Source organism: Bison bison, unplaced genomic scaffold (genome assembly GCF_000754665.1).
Source record: "Bison bison bison isolate TAMUID 2011002044 unplaced genomic scaffold, Bison_UMD1.0 scf7180017864200, whole genome shotgun sequence".
NCBI classification, from domain to species: Eukaryota; Metazoa; Chordata; class Mammalia; order Artiodactyla; family Bovidae; genus Bison; species Bison bison.
Window position 1 is genome coordinate 4,722,142 of NW_011494772.1, and position 17,605 is coordinate 4,739,746.

At 33.9% G+C, this 17,605-nt stretch overlaps 1 protein-coding gene across 1 annotated transcript in view; it reads right to left on the reverse strand.

Annotated features, from left to right (window-relative positions):
* Positions 1 to 17,605, reverse strand: part of ROBO2 (roundabout, axon guidance receptor, homolog 2 (Drosophila)) — a 657,579-nt gene that overhangs the window by 135,718 nt on the left and 504,256 nt on the right. Inside the window, exons 6-7 of the mRNA XM_010844340.1 lie at positions 10,647 to 10,774; positions 5,755 to 5,766 (exon numbers count right to left, since the gene is read on the reverse strand). Coding sequence (XP_010842642.1) covers positions 5,755 to 5,766; positions 10,647 to 10,774 — 140 coding nt within the window. The remainder of the gene's footprint in view (positions 1 to 5,754; positions 5,767 to 10,646; positions 10,775 to 17,605) is intronic.

Consider the following 17,605-nt stretch of genomic DNA (forward strand, 5'->3'; position numbering starts at 1 on the left):
AATCCCAGGGACAGGGGAGCCTGGTGGGCTGCCATCTATGGGGCCGCACAGAGTCGGACACAACTGAAGTGACTTCACTTTCACTTTTCACTTTCATGTATTGGAGAAGGAAACAGCAACCCACTCCAGTGTTCTTGCCTGGAGAATCCCAGGGACAGGGAAGCCTGGTGGGCTGCCATCTATGGGGTCGCACAGAGTTGGACACGACTGAAGCGACTTAGCAGCAGCAACCTAAAGTGGTCTGTTCTGTATTACTAAAATCATTAGCATACCAAGAGGAAAGTAACATGTTTTTGAGAAAATATTCAAGATAAGAGTCTAAGTAGAGGTTACTGAATGACCCTGATACTTTTCACTTTCTCTTCTCCAAACATGCAAACTCTAGTTTTTAGCCATTAACTAGATGGTTAATCAAATAGGGACTAAAAGAGATTTATGCAAAACTAAATAAAACAATAAACTTATATTAACTAATTACATCTCTAATGAATGACAGAAAATAACATAATCATTAGTCAAAGGGAGATAAATATCTATATCTTCCAAATATAACATAAGGGAACAGAGAAATACTTTAGAATAAATAGCTGTTTATAGTCTAAATAGAATTATATACAACAGGGTCACTCTTAAAAAAAAGACACAAACAAAAATCTCAAGAGGTTAAGGGGCTAAAAGACAAGTGGAGAAGAATGCTTTGTTCAAGCTTATCAAGGAAATTAACAAAATTTAAAGACATATAATTGAGAAATAGGAAAATGATAACTGCAACTGAAAAAGGAAGGTGATAAATAGGCATTAAGAAATCAAACAATATGAAAAATGATAATGTCAAAATTATTATAGATAAGTTAACAAATATGGAATTGAGACAAAGGAAAGCCAATATAACTGATGTATTTGAGGAAAAGAACTGAGAAAGGAAAAATACCCAGAGATAAAACAGAAGAAATCATATTTAAATAAAGTAAATTAAAACATGAATCTGTAGATTTAAGGGGTTGTGCTGTTCCAGGAACATTAGGCACAGGTGATCAGGCTCAAGGTATAACCCAGCAAAGTTACTGAAAGAAGGGAATATATTGATATTCATATTAGTATTCATAAAAGGGTATCCCACTGAGGATAAAAATATTTTGTGAACCTTGAATTTCACTACAGAATTATTCAATATGAAGACAATTGAAAGTCTGAGAAAAAAAATGACTCAATAAATTTATACCTACCCTTCAAATTAGAGGCATTGAACAGACATTGTCAAACACAAAAGATGCTTCCAAAAGAATCAAGTGACCAACCAAGCATGAGAAGTAACCAGGACTTGATTTTTCACTTTAAAAATTAGCATTAGCTAAAGATATTTTAAATGTTTCACATCATGGGAACACTGTTAGAATATACACAATTGAATGCATTTTTAACCTACTATTTAATCAAAACATATGGAGCCATGAAAAAGGTGATACTTAATAAAAATTAAATGGGAGTCTGCATAAAGTAGCTAATTAGTGCCAGGTGCAGGACACATTAAGGGCTCCTAGGAGAGAGATGATCACTTCAGGTCTTGGGGTAACAGCTTGTCCAAAGAAGAAAGGCTGCAGAGAATACAAGTATAGAAAGAAAGAAAGTGAAGTCGTTTAGTCGTGTCCGACTGTTAGTGACCCCATGGACTGTAGCCTACCAGGCTCCTCCCTCCATGGGATTCTCCAGGCAAGAGTACTGGAGTGGGTTGACATTTCTTTCTCCAAGGGATTTTCCCGACCCAGGGATCAAACCCAGGTCTCCCGCATTCCAGGCAGACGCTTTAACCTCTGAGCCACCAGAGGTTTCCTCCTAAGAGATGCTTGGGAGGTCTTTTGCAGAAAAGCTGACCTTGACATGAGAGGATTCATATATAGTATCTATCTAGTTACTGATTTAAAAAAAAAAAACAAAACTGTAATATTTCCATTATTAAGTTAAATTATATCCTGCACATAGTTTTCCAAATTTCAAGGTGGGGTGGAGGGTGGAGGTGTTGAAAAACCAGTTGTATTATTTTTAAAGTAGTATCTGCTTTATAGCATAATATTTTCTGAATGAATTTTTCCAGGCACTCACTTTTTATTGGACTTTTTAGTGGCCTCAATAAAATGCTTCAGAGCATGTTATAGGAAAGAAAAAACTCCACTTCAACTTGAAACAGAACTTTCTAAAATGAGGTTATGTTAATTTTTGTGTTTAAACAAAGATTGAAAAAATATGTCCCGAAAGATTTCTGTTTAAACAGTGGCTGCATCTTCAAAATAATAATAATAAAAGATGGGAATTTTGCCCGAAACGTTTACATGCCTATCCCAGGGACGGTGGAGCCTGGTGGGCTGCCGTCTATGGGGTCGCACAGAGTCGGACACGACTGAAGCGACTCAGCAGCAGCAGCAGCATACTTACACACTCCTGTGTGGCCAATTATATTCTATAGAAAGAAACATACTTTTGAGTTACTAAATTAGGAAATAATTATAAGTTTCTATAATGTTGTGTATTGTCAATTTGTTTTTGATGTGAAATGAGTTTCACCTGATATACCCAGCTTTTCGTTTCCATACTGGAGGCAATCAGTATGTGGCAGATGGTACATAAGACACAAAACGAAGCAGGCCTCACCATCACATGCAAGGCAGCTGGTAGATTTGACAGTTCTTCCAAATTACTCATCATGTTTTGAGTTGCTGCTAGGAAAAAAATGTGTTGCCCATCTCCAAAATAGATGTTCTTTTTTATTTTTAAGCTTGGGAAAGACTTCCAATAGAAAATAAGACAGATGGGCATAGGAAGCAAGATATTTATCCCTATTTAGAACCTTGTCTTCTGTTAGTTCCCTCATCATAAGAGTTTTCCAAACAAACAAATGAATATTTCAACATTCAGACTTAACTATGCCCTAGGATGTACTTTTGCTTCTCATATAAAAAATGCCGTTGGGACAGAGAAAAGTCAACATCACAGAATGGGCTGGTGGATTTTTAATGACTAAAGTGGCATTTGTCGAGATTCTGTGGTAAAGATAACTAAGGAAGTTAGATTCCAGGACTCTTGGAGGTGTTGATGACAATGCACATGAGAAGTGAAATCTGAGAACACTTTCTTCGGTTGGCACTTACGTGATTGTTTGCTTTCAGTAAGATTTTTCACATTGAAGATCCTCAAACTCAAGAGTGTTTCTCATCCTCTCAAAAGTACAGCAAAGAAGGTGTTTATTCCCACTGTAAATTGCATAGAGTTTCCAATTCTTTGACTCATATGCAGCTTATAAGAGTTACCCAGTTTGGAAGTTTACAATGATTTCTAAAAGGGTTTTCCCCACAGACTACCAAGCTTCATCTGGTATGGAATGTAATGATTGATTTCTGAATCTATAAGTATTCCAGAATCTGCATATATTTCTAATTTTCTTTTAAAAGCTTTAGATAGGAACTACCCACTGAATTTTCTCTAAATCTTATACATTTGGTACATATTTCTTCACATAGTTTATACTAGCATCGAAGATGGATTTTCCTCTGCTTTCTGTGGTTTCTACTTTGTAGAACACTGTTTATGCTACTGCTAAGACTTTCAAAGTTAAAAGACATTTAGTCTATTAACAAATATTAATAATGTAGTTTTCTAGCATCTGAATGTTTAATTCAAGATTTTACTTAATTTGTATCTTCTAACCTTACAATAAAAGTTGCCATATCTATAATTCTTGAATTAAAATTGATGTAAAAAATTGATGCAAAGAAAAAGCAAATAATTTCCTCATTATCAGTCTTCTTTGGTGATCCAATAAAAGCATATCAAACATTCAGTTTCCCAAATTAATAGTAGTTGTCAAGTTTAAAGTATAGTTCTTCATATCTCTGAACATTGTCATGTCATTCAAGAAAGATTTATGAAATGACAGACTTTCCCAGAATAAAGTACAATGTGTCAAGAAGCTATTCTTTAGTTCCTGTCCAATGGGAATTTAAGAAATCATTTTGAAAAAGAATAAAAACAGAAATAAATTTTGAATTGCTTTGTAGGTTACAAATACATCTAATACCCTGCATACATCATATTTTCTAATCAATGTATTTTTATTCAAGAGTTTTTATATACTGAAAATTATTAACATATTGTTCTATGTTTTGGGAACTTGCAAAATAATATAGATCAAGTGGTCATGGTTTATTGGCATAAAATTTTTATATACAAAGATCTATAATTTAATGTGATTTTTCCTGTTAATTTGCAAGGTTATTATTTTATTCTTTCCCACTTCTTAATTTTTGATGTCATACCATAAATATGTAAACTTATCAATATGAATTCTTTTTTTTTCTATCTATATGAATTCTTACAAATGCAAAAACTATAATATATTCCTTAACCTTCTAAAAGTATCAGTTGTAAAAAGTATGATCAATTAAATGGTGTTTTAAGGAAAAAATGTCTACGGTTTATGTTGAAATTAATGATAAGCCATAAGTATATTCCAGAAATACTGAAATGTGAAATAATATGTCTCAGATAATAGAAATGTGTTAACCAATGTTGACATACAAAACTTTTCACATATATGGTCAATCTTGAATTCAATTTATTCCTACATTAGTTCTGATAAGTAAGGACTTTTCTCTCAATTTTATACAGGAAGTGACTGGGGATTAGGAATGTTGAATAACTGACAAATGAAGTTCTGCTTGGAAATAGCAGAACAGAAATTCAGATTAGGAAGCCAAAGTTCTCTTTACTGTATTTGCTATCTATATAAGAAGATATTACATAACAATAATGTCTGTGAATGTTTCAACCAATGGGGGAAAAAGGTTATGAATCTGGATGACTGTATACCAAATGTTAATAATGTCAAGCCAGTATATTAACGAAGCTTTTGAAGTTGGGTGACCAAGATATATAGCTCTGTCAAATTGAAAAACTTATTAAAGTACCTCTTGGTATATTAAAGAAGCAATCCATTTAAGCATATATCTATCTATTTACTTTTAACACAATTACCAAGATTTTTTTTATTCAAACACATTTCTTGATAGGTTAAGCTAAACTTTAAAAGAAATGCAGAAAATTTATTAAAAAATATTTTATCTCTGTTTAAAAATAATTACCACTTAAATTAATGCAAGCACAAGCTGTTAATTTCAGTTTTGCAAAGCCAAATGAAGAATGATATAGTCAATTAATTTTTCATGCCAAAGAACACAGATCATCACTCCATTTTCTTCTAGGTGTAAGCATCGACTTACAATAACTTGAAGCATTCTACTAAAGTTTGTTTAAGTGGCATGCAGATAAAAGTGTGCAGCAGTAAAAAATAACCCTTACAAAGCGGAGACTCCAAGCAGCTTAAAATATATGTGCATAAAATAATAAAACTTCTTAATCTAGTTCATAATCTTTCATCTTAACAAATATCAAACATAATGATTTGACTCACGCAAGAAAACTGAAGTGTAATTTTCTCAAGAAAAGTTAGCAGTATATAATATTCACCATTCACATATTCTTTTACATGAAAATTTTACCTATTAATTGCAGAGTAATAAAAAGTAACTATATGGCTTAGTACAGTGATGAAAAAGTCAGAAGCAACTTTTACAGCAGACAGTCCTTCAAGTAATATTTTAACAAGGGTGAACACATGTATTTCAATCTGTCATATCCTAATATGTATGAGCTATGAAGCATTATATAAAGCCATGCGAAATGGATAGAAGGATGGCTACTTACCCACAGGGCGAGCTGTAGACATTACAATGGTGTGGTGAAAACATAAAAAAGAAATTAAAAAAAAAGAAAGAAAAGAAAATTATCAGAATGCATGATGTGTAATGTTACATTTAAGTATGGACAGTAGGGTGATTTCTAGTGTCATTATTCAAGTATGAACATGATGTCCTAGCTTGATAAAAACTGAACATTATAAATACAAGTCTAAGAAAACAATTACTTTGCATGCTGAGATTAACTCTAAGCAATTTGACAGATATTATACATGAGGTCTTATCATCATCATCACTTACTACAGTTATTATTTCAAAGATCTTTTTAACAGCCTTGTGTTATCCCAAAGTTAAGAACCTGATGAATATAACTATTCAAGTCACAGACTAGCAAATGTCATGTCAATAAAAGAAGGCCTCACTGTCTGATTTAAATAGCAATTGGATTTTAAGCATGGTTAGTCAGAACCATTACAGGGACTACAGAAAAAGCCCCTGACGCTGCTTTTCAGCCAGTAATAAGTTAAGATCACATCACTTTTCATCCGTGGACAGGGTGGATGAAAATATAACAAATAGGTTGGAACATCCTTAGAGATTTCAACTGAGGAGCTCTCTAACCACTGTTAAGCTCTTTTCTTTTTTTGGCAGAGGGCAGGAAACAATGACTGACAAATTGATTCTTGTTCACACAGAGAATGGCTTTCAAACTGCTGCTTCAACAAATTATTATTTTTTATTATTCCATAACTTTCAATCACTAAAATCAGTTGAAATAGGCTACCCCTTTTATAAATGCACAGAAATTGAAAGAGACACACATGGGCTTAATAATACTTTCTGTAAAAAGAATATTGCCAAGTCAATTTAGATAGTAAACCACTTTGTATAAAAGCAATAGGCAAATATAAAACATATGGCCCCATTATTCAAAGGAAGAAGAAATCAATTTAGTAGCATTTGAACTTTTATGAAAACTTACATTTCAAAATATAAATTTATTCAACAAACAAGTGCTTCACTCATATCCCAGTGGATAAAGCTCTAGTGCAAACACAATGTAACCCTCAAACTTGTGAGTAGTTTTGTCTTGATTTCTTCTTGGGCATGGTGAGACAGATACAGCCATTGAAACCATATCTACAGACATTCATTCACTCACTCGACAAATACATCACAATTCTAGCTCTGTGGAATCTTTGAAACTGTTCTGGAACTTCTTCTCTATAAGATTCATGGTCTTAGGATATTATTCACAATTAAAGGGGGGAAGACCATTCAAAGAAGAATAAAGCAATTATAGCAACTGAATGAAAATTCAGCTTGGTGAAAGTTCAGCTTGGTGAAACTCTTAGCGTGTCCTAAAGTCTATAGAGGATTTACTACAGCAAGAGGAAGAAAGTAAGCTGAACTATACACAATAATTTCTTTCTTTTTTCAGAGGGGCACACAACAATAACAACTAAAAACACAACAGACTAACAATAAATTTGTGCCAAAAGACTGTTCTATACATCAGTGACTCTTTTGCTGTCTTGTATACAGGATTCATGTTGATATATGGCAAAACCAATACAATATTGTAAGTTAAAAAAGAAAAAAAAAAAATAAATTTGTGCCTTATTCTAACGAATAAGAGTTCTCAGTTTTGCAAATGTGTAGTAGAAAAAGAACTTAGTTTCTAATTTTTGAATTTTATTTTTCAGGTGCCACTTTTGAATCTGAAACATAATGTTTCCTTTAGAAACAAAAAGCCATTTTGAGTCTAAAGAGACAAAAGAAAAAAGAAATGGTAAGAAATCATGTTTAAAGAAAGAAAATACATTTCTGTTTCATTTAGTCTCAGGTAATTCCAAGAAAATTAGAACTTTAGTGCTCTAGAAATAGTTTTTGAAATTGTTCAAGTTTTCCTAATAAGCCTTGTTTAGGCGAAGCCAACTTAAGCAATTAAAAAAATGGGAAAAACGTGTTTACAAATATGCAGTTTGTGTTCACTTATTTTGGAGCCACGTTCAAATGTTCTATCAGACCGTGAATTACTTGATAAGAATATAAATATCAGGAGGCTTACTGTTGTCTAGAAATATCTTTCTAATTTTATGTTTGTCTGGTCAGCAAAGAGAACTACTTGCTATTATGTTTAATTTTATAGTCTATTTTCACCATATTTCTGAAGTGGAAAACAACTGAGTAAGTCTGTTTAAAATTTTGATTATAAAACTTTCTTTCTTTTTCTTTTCCAAAATTGGATAAAGTAAATATCATGATAAAATTTCAGCAGAAACATCACAATAAAACTTATTGTCTTTGTCACAAAGCAACATTTCATCCTGAGGGGGAAAAAAAAAACAGCAGTGGATGTTTTCAAAATCAGCAATTTATACTAAACTGTGTCCTTGCGTTAAATGGATGAAAATGGATGTGGCCCTCTTTGGTCAGTTGACCCTGTTCTGATAAAACAATCCAGAGAAGGGTTGAACATTTCATTTACGTGCATGGAAAAATGAGTGTAAAATACTACGCTGCAGATAATGGTTTTTTTTTCCCTGTTAACCTTTTAGCATGAGAAATCCCAACCGCTTTTCCTAATGTTTTTAAACAATTTTTACTCCACAGTCTATTATATTATGGGGATTTTTATTCTTTAACCCTGTTTTTGACACATTAGTCAGATGAAAATAAATACCAAATAGATTAAACTCTCTAATGCATCTTTAGGACACACATCAGGGGAGAGATCATTAAGGTTTGCTGCTTTTAAAAAAAGTCCTATTGAGAACAAACAACTCTTCCTATCTGTTTTGTACATTAGCTTCAAACATCCACTGAGGAGGAGCAGGCTTTGCTAAATGAAATAGTAAACCTGAAACTTTCAACAAATTATGAAAATAATTAGCTGGGGAAGTATCTTAAAGCGAACAGACCACTTCAAATCTCATTCATCCAAGCATTCAAGTATAAAAGGAACCCTCTTGCTTCTATAAACAAACAACTCCTCACATTTCTCACCATTTGTTTGGTCACCAAATATTTTTTGACTAGAACATTTCTTGGTGAGTTGTTTATTTTTTCCACTTACTTCAGAAAAAGTAAACAAACAAACTTCAGGGGAAATATGGTCAGGTGAATTGCTTTTGCAAAGGGCTGACTAGATAAAAGCAAATAAATATATATACATATACATATTATCTACCAGAAAATGTAGATTAACCATAGTGAAGAGGCTTACAAAGGCTTTCAGATTTTGCTCATATATTATCAGATATATATATATATATATATATATGTATATATATATTCGATTGGTGTATGTTCATAGCTTTTTAAAGAAATGAAAATATTTTTAAACAACTGGCTTGCCAATTTTGTTTAAATTTATTCTGCATCTAAGTCCAACCTAGAATGTCTGGAAGGAGGAAAATGAATTAAGTGGAAGAGGAACAGAGTGATTAAGAAGTTTGGAAATCACCAATATTTTTCTAGGTATCCAGAATCATCTAAACATTCAGAATGTCTCCTAATAATTACCTGGAGGAAGATAAGTTTTTTTTTTTTTTTTTAATGATATGATGCCCAAATAATGTGTGTTAGTTGCTCAGTCATGCCTGACTCTCTGCGACCCCTGGCTCCTCTGTCCATGGAATTTTCCAGGCAAGAATACTGGAGTGGGTTACCATTTCCTCCTCCAGGGGATCTTCCCGACCCAAGTATCGAACCTGGGTCTCCTGCATTGCCGGCAGATTCTTTACCATCTGAGCCGCAAGGGAAGCCCAAATTATACATCATGCAAAAATCATTTTTCTTACCAGATAGAAGACCAGTCTGAGAGTCCCTCACATACTTCTTGCCAATCCAAATTCTTCCAAGCCTTTCACCTAATCTTGTGTAAACTGCAAGTAAAACTGCACAAGGCTGAGGTCTGACTAGACAAAGTGAAATACAACTGAGACATGGATGTAAACTTGCAGTCAAACTTCTTTATTGAGAGTGATGGGAGGAGGAGGCATCAGCTGAGGGATGAAAGGCTGAAAGACTGAGCAATGGATGTACCTGCTGATCTCTGTTAAGTCCTGTGAGTGTACACAATGCCATGGGTAATATCTATTTGGCAAAGGTAAGTGTAGCTGTGCACACGTACTATTTGGTACCTTGGGCTATATAATTTACTCCTGTGGATCAACATGCACCGCCAGGAAGACGCTTAATTCATTCTAGCTCACTGTAGGGTTAAGTAATGCTTTCTTTCCCTTATAAGCAATGGCAGGGAGTCTATAAATGGAAATTATTCCATGACTGAGAAAGTGCATGACACCCAGAAAGTGAAAGCTAATACAGGAGCAGCACTGACTATTTCAATTATTTAAGGCCAATGGACTTCACAAATCACTCTCTAAATCAGATTTCCTCAACGTGGGAGTTCCTTTGTATCCATTTTCCACCTTTGGAAGCAGTGTTAGGTTTTTGTTTTTTTTTTTCAGATTGCTTTTTGAATGCTGAAATGAAAAAGAATTTCAAGAAAATTGTCTCCTAGTATAAAGTGACAATCTAGTAAACAGAAAACTGAGTATCTTTGAAACTAGTGACATTTAAAAGCTGTAATTAGATCAAAACAATGGAAACACAAAAGATTAGTGTACATCTTTTTTATTTTTCAGATTTAATTTTAAACTGTTAGCTGTTATTTATTAAATAAAAATTAATCACTTCAAATGCACATCCTTTCAAATCCAAATTTGAAAGTAATTTTATTTCAATTAAAAATGGAGAGGACACAAAATCCAGGCATTTTATGTACTAATAAAACAGTGCAAGCTATTATTTTGATTATGAGTTCACTTACCAATTTAACCAAATATTAGTCTGCTAGTTCAGTTATATTTCACATCTTAAGTCTCTTACCTCGGACTGTGAGGGTAGCAGAAGCTTCTACTTTTCCAACCCGATTCTCCGCAATACACATATAGGTGCCTTCATCTGTACTCATTGCCTTTTTAATTCTCAGTGTGTAATCATCTTTGATGTCATACCTGTGTAGAATATGGATTGGCTTTATTCAATAACATTGGTTGCATTTAGACAACACTTAGTATTCACCTTCATTTTTCTCTTTTATACTGTATTTTACCTAAAATAAAACACACACACACACAACATTCAGTCATCAAGTATAACTACTTTGATTAAAGGCATTGCTAATAGGATCAATAATTTCATATCTGATCTCTAGCTGTTTGATTATCAATTACCTATAATTTAGGTGTCTATACAACTCTGCATCAAAACCATCAACAGCATTATTAATACTTTGGCTTTTTCTGATAGATCTTAGTATAATATTAGTGTGTGTTTCAGTTTCTTGGTGAGTTATATTTTGTAAGTTACACTACCTTCAAATATATGATTTATTTTTAGGCACTGTGAATATAATAGAGCTGAAATATATTAAAGAAGAAAATTCTCTTATTTGTTGGCAAACTGACAAAAGGGACTTTGGCTAAAATAATTAAGAATAATTTTTTTTAAATTAGCGGCATTAACATTTAAAACATCAACATGACTTCAAGTGATTTCTGGAAATGCACACCCTCAGCTCTTTAACAAACATTTATTGTCACACTTGGAGAAGGCAATGGCAACCCACTCCAGTGTTCTTGCCTGGAGAATCCCAGGGACGGGGGAGCCTGGTGGGCTGCCGTCTATGGGGTCGCACAGAGTCAGACACGACTGAAGCGACTTAGCAGCAGCAGCAGCAGCAGCATTGTCACACTTCTATTCTTTAACAACTACACTGACATACTAGTTCAGAAAAAAATTCTAAAAAATTTTAACATGAATTTTTAAGAGGTTGCATATGAATATACTCTTATTAGATGCAAAGAAATTATTCAAATAAAGAAGGTATCTTTACATTCTTTTCATATCTGATTTTTCTTCTTGATTTTCACTGATGTTCTTTGTTATTTCACACACACAATTTTGCAATAGCTTCTAGGTGATCACACTGTCTTTCCCATACACACCACACTGTTAAAGCTATACTTCCAAAATATTACTTTAATTGGTTCTAGATGATCACAACTAACTGACTTTCTATTGCTTTAAGGACCAAGAAACATTTTAGGCTTTCAATGAAGAGTGTTATAATTAGATTTTCTCTACTTCCAGCTTCAGCTAAAAGAATAAAACAGTTTATCATGATTTTCAAGTTGAGGCATGGGCCTAATAAAAGTTCTGTCTATTGTCTGCATGTTTTGGGTTAAACTTTCACTGATTTACATTGTCATAAGTCATGAGGGTGGAGAAGGCAATGGCACCCCACTCCAGTACTCTTGCCTGGAAAATTCCATGGGCAGAGGAGCCTGGTAGGCTGCAGTCCATGGGGTAGCTAAGGGTCAGACACGACTGAGCGACTTCACTTTCACTTTTCACTTTCATGCATTGGAGAAGGAAATGGCAACCCACTCCAGTGTTCTTGCCTGGAGAATCCCAGGGACGGGGGAGCCTGGTGGGCTGTCATCTCTGGGGTCGCACAGAGTCAGACACGACTGAAGAGACTTAGCAGCAAGTCATGAGGGAAGCCTTATTATCCATCACTCTTGTTTGAAGCTATCCATTACCTCACTAGAAAACTATGATTATTTCCTCCTCAAAACAAAACAAACAAAAACCTACCACCAACCCCCAGAGAGCAAACAAACAAACAAAAAAAAGATTGCTACACCAATCATTTTGCACTTGCTTACATTTTGTATTGTCTATTTTGATAAACCCAATTTTGATAAAGGTGAGATCCTGTCTGCTTCACTCATTGCTACAGCCACAGTCCCAACATAGAGCTTTTAGCATCCAAGAGCATAACCAAGTGTTTAAGAGCAGACTCTGGTTTTCGAGACTTTCTGATGATGATGTATCCAACTTCTTGCTCACTTTCTTCTAACCATGTGGCCTTCTTCCCTTTGCTGAACATAACTACCTAATTATCACTGTCTCTCTGTACTTCTCTTATAATTTCAGGGAATGCCCTTCCCCTGCAGTGTTCATTGCTGATCATTCTTGACTTTCAAGATAACCCAGATATCCACTCAAAGATGTCTTCCTGTCCAAACAATGTAAAGTAGTTCTCTGCTCATCAGTTACTTTCTCAAATTATTTTTAGTTGTTTTTATTCTTTGTTTTCATATTTTCGTTACACTGAATACTTTTTATCTTCACAGAATATACCTCTATCAAGCATTTGCTTGCTTGTTTATTGTCTTCCTAGTTTTCAAGAGCACGTATGCTCCATGAGAACAATAACTGGTTCTCTCTTGTTCCAAACCATATACCCCGAAGCCCAGCAAATAGCACCTGACGTCTTGGATATGCTCAATGAATGCTTATTGGGTGTATCATGAACCATCCAACAAATGCTTACAATTCTTCAGTAGTTCTTTCATGGTTATTAGTAAACTAAAAGGTAAATTAACATGAAATACAGAACTGTATTATATCAAGGAACAAAGTAATGCTATTAATTTTATATATCAGCAATTAGTTCTGAAGTGTAGGTTAACTCAAACAAAATATTATAAATGTTAACCCTCAGAAAACGTAATACATAAATGCTACCATGGAGATAGAGTTAAAATAAAGGAGTCAGCAAATCCTGACCAGGAATCTAGACATTTGAGTTACATATTATCATTACAAATTTCTGTATGTAAATTAGTAACATGAAAAACAAAACTCTCTGCACCAAAATAAATAATTCTAGGAGACTATTTTAAACAAATGTGAGGACTACAGGAGAACCAAGTCAAGTTTTGTGCTTTGTTCAATTCTTTTGAGTATATTAAAATTATTTCAGCAACTAGAGTGGTTTTAATTACATTATTAAAATAATGACAATAAAATATATTTGCATGGTGTTCTTAAATATACTTTTTAATATATTCTTATAATTTTGGTAGGTAAGGAATAATGGTACTATATCCTATTTAGAAAATTAGACAATTTAGGCATATAAACTTCAACGAGAAATTACATAGCTTATTTTTACACTTTTATAAAATATGGTATAATGGAACCTGGAATATAATGTTCAGTTTTACTCCCTACATATCAAGAAAGGAATTACAGACATAAAAATTGAAAAGGTGACAGTTTTTCATGTGTAAACTCTTCATGTGTAAAAATAATAACTTCAAAAAATACTATTTAAGTCTAGAAAACCATGAAGAATATGAATCTGTGAACATGGAAATACTTACAAAAATCCCCAAATATTAATATTAAAGATTCTTAAAGCTTAAATAAAATACTTTTAGGATAAGAGGGGGAAAGGATGTTTAATTATGAAAAATAAGAGAATACATGGATCCTGGTTATTCCTAGAAACCAGCAGATTATAAATTCTGAGACACAGGGAAAATTGGAAAAATTATTGTGTCTAGTATAATGTCCTCATTTTAAGATTATAAAAATAACACTTTACTATTCAGAGTCTAGGAATTCATTGGTAGCAAAAGTTTAGACCGTATTAAATACTAGCTCTCCTGGCACATTCTTCATCAACTATATTACAGTGGTTACAACTTTCAACAAAGAGAAAGTATAAAGATTCATTTTTTAAAAAGTCATGATAAATGATTCTATAGAGGGAAATTAAAAGGATATACTACCCAAATGGCAGCTGCTCCCACAAAATTGAGTTCTTACTAGAATTTCAAGCCTCATGGTATGAATACAGAAATTTATACTAGATACTGTAAAATCCTAATTGCAATGTGCTCATTTGTGGACTGAAATCTGTATGAAAGCAAGTTGTGTGTGTATGTGTGTTTCGGTCTGCTACTGTTTTAAAATTATTGAAATAACTGGTATTTAAAATTTTGACACTTTTACATAGAAATTTGGATTTTAAGGTCTGTCTTCCTCCAAAGTACACACTTTTTCATCTTCATAAAAGTGCCTATGGGGATCTAATTCAACTGTACAACTGGAGACAGTGCTGCTCCTTCCAACATGACTGAAACAATGTGCCAGTCTGCAGCCTGAGCCCTGACAATACCCACCATCCAGGAGACTGAAGCATGCCATGATACCTTGGTCAATTTCCACAGTAAGATGCGTCTCAGGTCAGAGAAATCACAGTAAGATGCGTCTCAGGTCAGAGAAATGACCAACGTATAGTTGTGATCAAATCAGCTCTTACCTCCAAAAATTTAAGATATATGAGGCTTGGTTTTAAAGAAATTATGTGTAAGTAGCTTCAAAACCCAGAAAGAGGTAAACATTTAGCTCACTGCTACTTTTACATTTAGGCAATCTGAGGCAAAATATGATAAAGTTCCTTTCCTAAGGCCACACACGTCGAGACAATTATAGTCAGGGGGAAAATTGTCATGACTATCTACTACCAATCTCTGCTTTCTCTAACAGGTCACGATGTCTCCGAGACATAATTTGCCTCCTAAAAGTACATGTTTCACAAGCAATTAGATGTCAAATATTTCCACAGGTCCAATAACTGTGACCTTATTTCTTTTATTTCTTTCTGGTAATACTAATCTCATTGATGCTTTACAGTATTTGATTGGATAACTGGGAAATATTAATTTTCCCTAGAGAGCAAATATTACTAATATAAATGATTATAAATAACAGATCCTTGTATTTAATGAGATCTTAACAGTTTACATTGGAGATTCATATAAGATTTCACAACAATAAATGACTTAAAGAAAATGCCTATTTCCAAACACCATTTTATAAAAGAAGATACTGAGATTGTGGTCTTGAGTTATAAATAGATTGAAATCGATGTCCTGTGCGTCAGTGTCCATTCATTTTTCTAACACAAAGCAACACTCTTTCTCATTTGATGTGTGTGTTTACTGCTCTGTGTGCATGTGGTAGAGTCGGACATGACTGAGCGCCTTAACTTTCACTTTTCACTTTCATGCATTGGAGAAGGCAATGGCAACCCACTCCAGTGTTCTTGCCAGAATCCCAGGGACGGGGGAGCCTGGTGGGCTGCCGTCTATGGGGTCTCACAGAGTCGGACACGACTGAAGTGACTTAGCAGCAGCAGCAGCAGTAGCAGTGCATATGCTTTGGGCAGGTGTGTATTTCTACATCAAACTCTGTATCTCAAAAACTTCAGAAAGTAACTTTTTTTTTTATGTACTGTTTTTTATTTTTATTTTTTTCCCTTTTCTTTTTTTTAATTTTAATTTTATTTTTTAACTTTACAATATTGTATTGGTTTTGCCATGTATCAAAATGAATCCACCACATGTATACCTGTGGTGGATTCATTTTGATACATGGCAAAACCAATAGAGAAAGTAACTTTTACCAATATTTTTTTCTCAGTATTACTCTAAAACCAACTGTAATCATAGAAGGTTCACAAGTGTGTTTCCCAAAATATATACAGTTTAAAATTATTGTTTTATTAAACAATCTAATGTAGCTACAATTTTCTGATTAGCTCTTATTGCTGTTGTTGTGTCGCTAAGTCATATCTGACTCTTTTGCAACCCCATCGACTGTAGCCCGCTAGGCTCCTCTGTCCATGGGTTTCCCAGGCAAGATTGCAGGAGCAGGTTGCCATTTCCTTCTCCAGAGCATCTTCCCAACCCAAGGATCAAACCCGTGTCTCCTCCATCTCCTGCATTGGAAATTTTTTTTTCTTTTTTTTTACCACAGAGCCACCTGGGAAGCCCCTTCTTTACATAGTGGAGAATAAATCTGTAGTAACCAGAGCATACTTTGGTATAAAAGAGCTAGTTTTCAGATATGATCAACATGCAGGAGGTATTTTCTGACTTTAATTAAAAATAAGGAAAAAACAACCATGAAACAACTTTACTGGTTGAGGAAATCCTAACAGAAATTCGGTGATTCTGATTGTGACCTGTATAAATGCAGTCATTGTTGCCAGGTTTGATTAATGACAGTGGTCCAATCATGTGCTGACAGTCCCCGCTATAAAGATATCTTTTTTTCTCTTTTCCTGATATGAACATTGCTGAAAAATGTAACCCAATCATATCTGGCCCCTGGACATCATGTGCTATCATCACTGCACCATGAATTGAGATTGATTGGTAACCAGCTGTGACAAAGTAGGAAAAGCAGCTCTGGTTTTTGTGCTGTTTTTTTCTTTTCCCCAAAAGAAAACAACAAGAGAAAAAGAGAACTGAATTGTGTCAAACCACTACCATCTGTTCTGCTAAATAATAAACAAAGCAAAATCAATTTATTTTAATACTTAAAACAACAGTCTGTATGCAATGTTATGTTTGTGTGGGATCTTACATTGAATGAATATTCTTAAAAGTGCGTCAAAAGAGAAAATATTATTGATTTTTAATAAACGAAGTACCTTCTTAAAGTATTCTAAAGTCACTTCCAAATTTAAATGAAAGTGTCTATCTTATTTCTTCTTGCTAAAGAAACCTTCTCTCACAACCAGTAGGAAGATTTCCTATAAATTTAAATTTACTGTGAAAATACCAAAAAAGGACTTTGAAAACTGGCAATATTTTACAACATAACTACATGTTATGCATTTCTCATACTTTGCAATCCCCAATGTACCTTAGGCTTCTAGAGTAGGAACTTCTAATGATTTTCTGAGTTTTATGAATATAATTAAGATAATATAGGGACCACCTCCTGCAAATCTCCCACAACGGACTACAGAATTGGGGAAGAGAAAAGACAAAAGGAAATACACTACATTTTCTATTACACACTGGAATTCTACTATGTTCAAGTCCTTGGATCTCATTGCCTTGTGTGAATTACGTGAGGGCTCTGCACTAATAAAACTTCCTGAATGACTGTTCTCATCTCAAAAGCACCTTTGT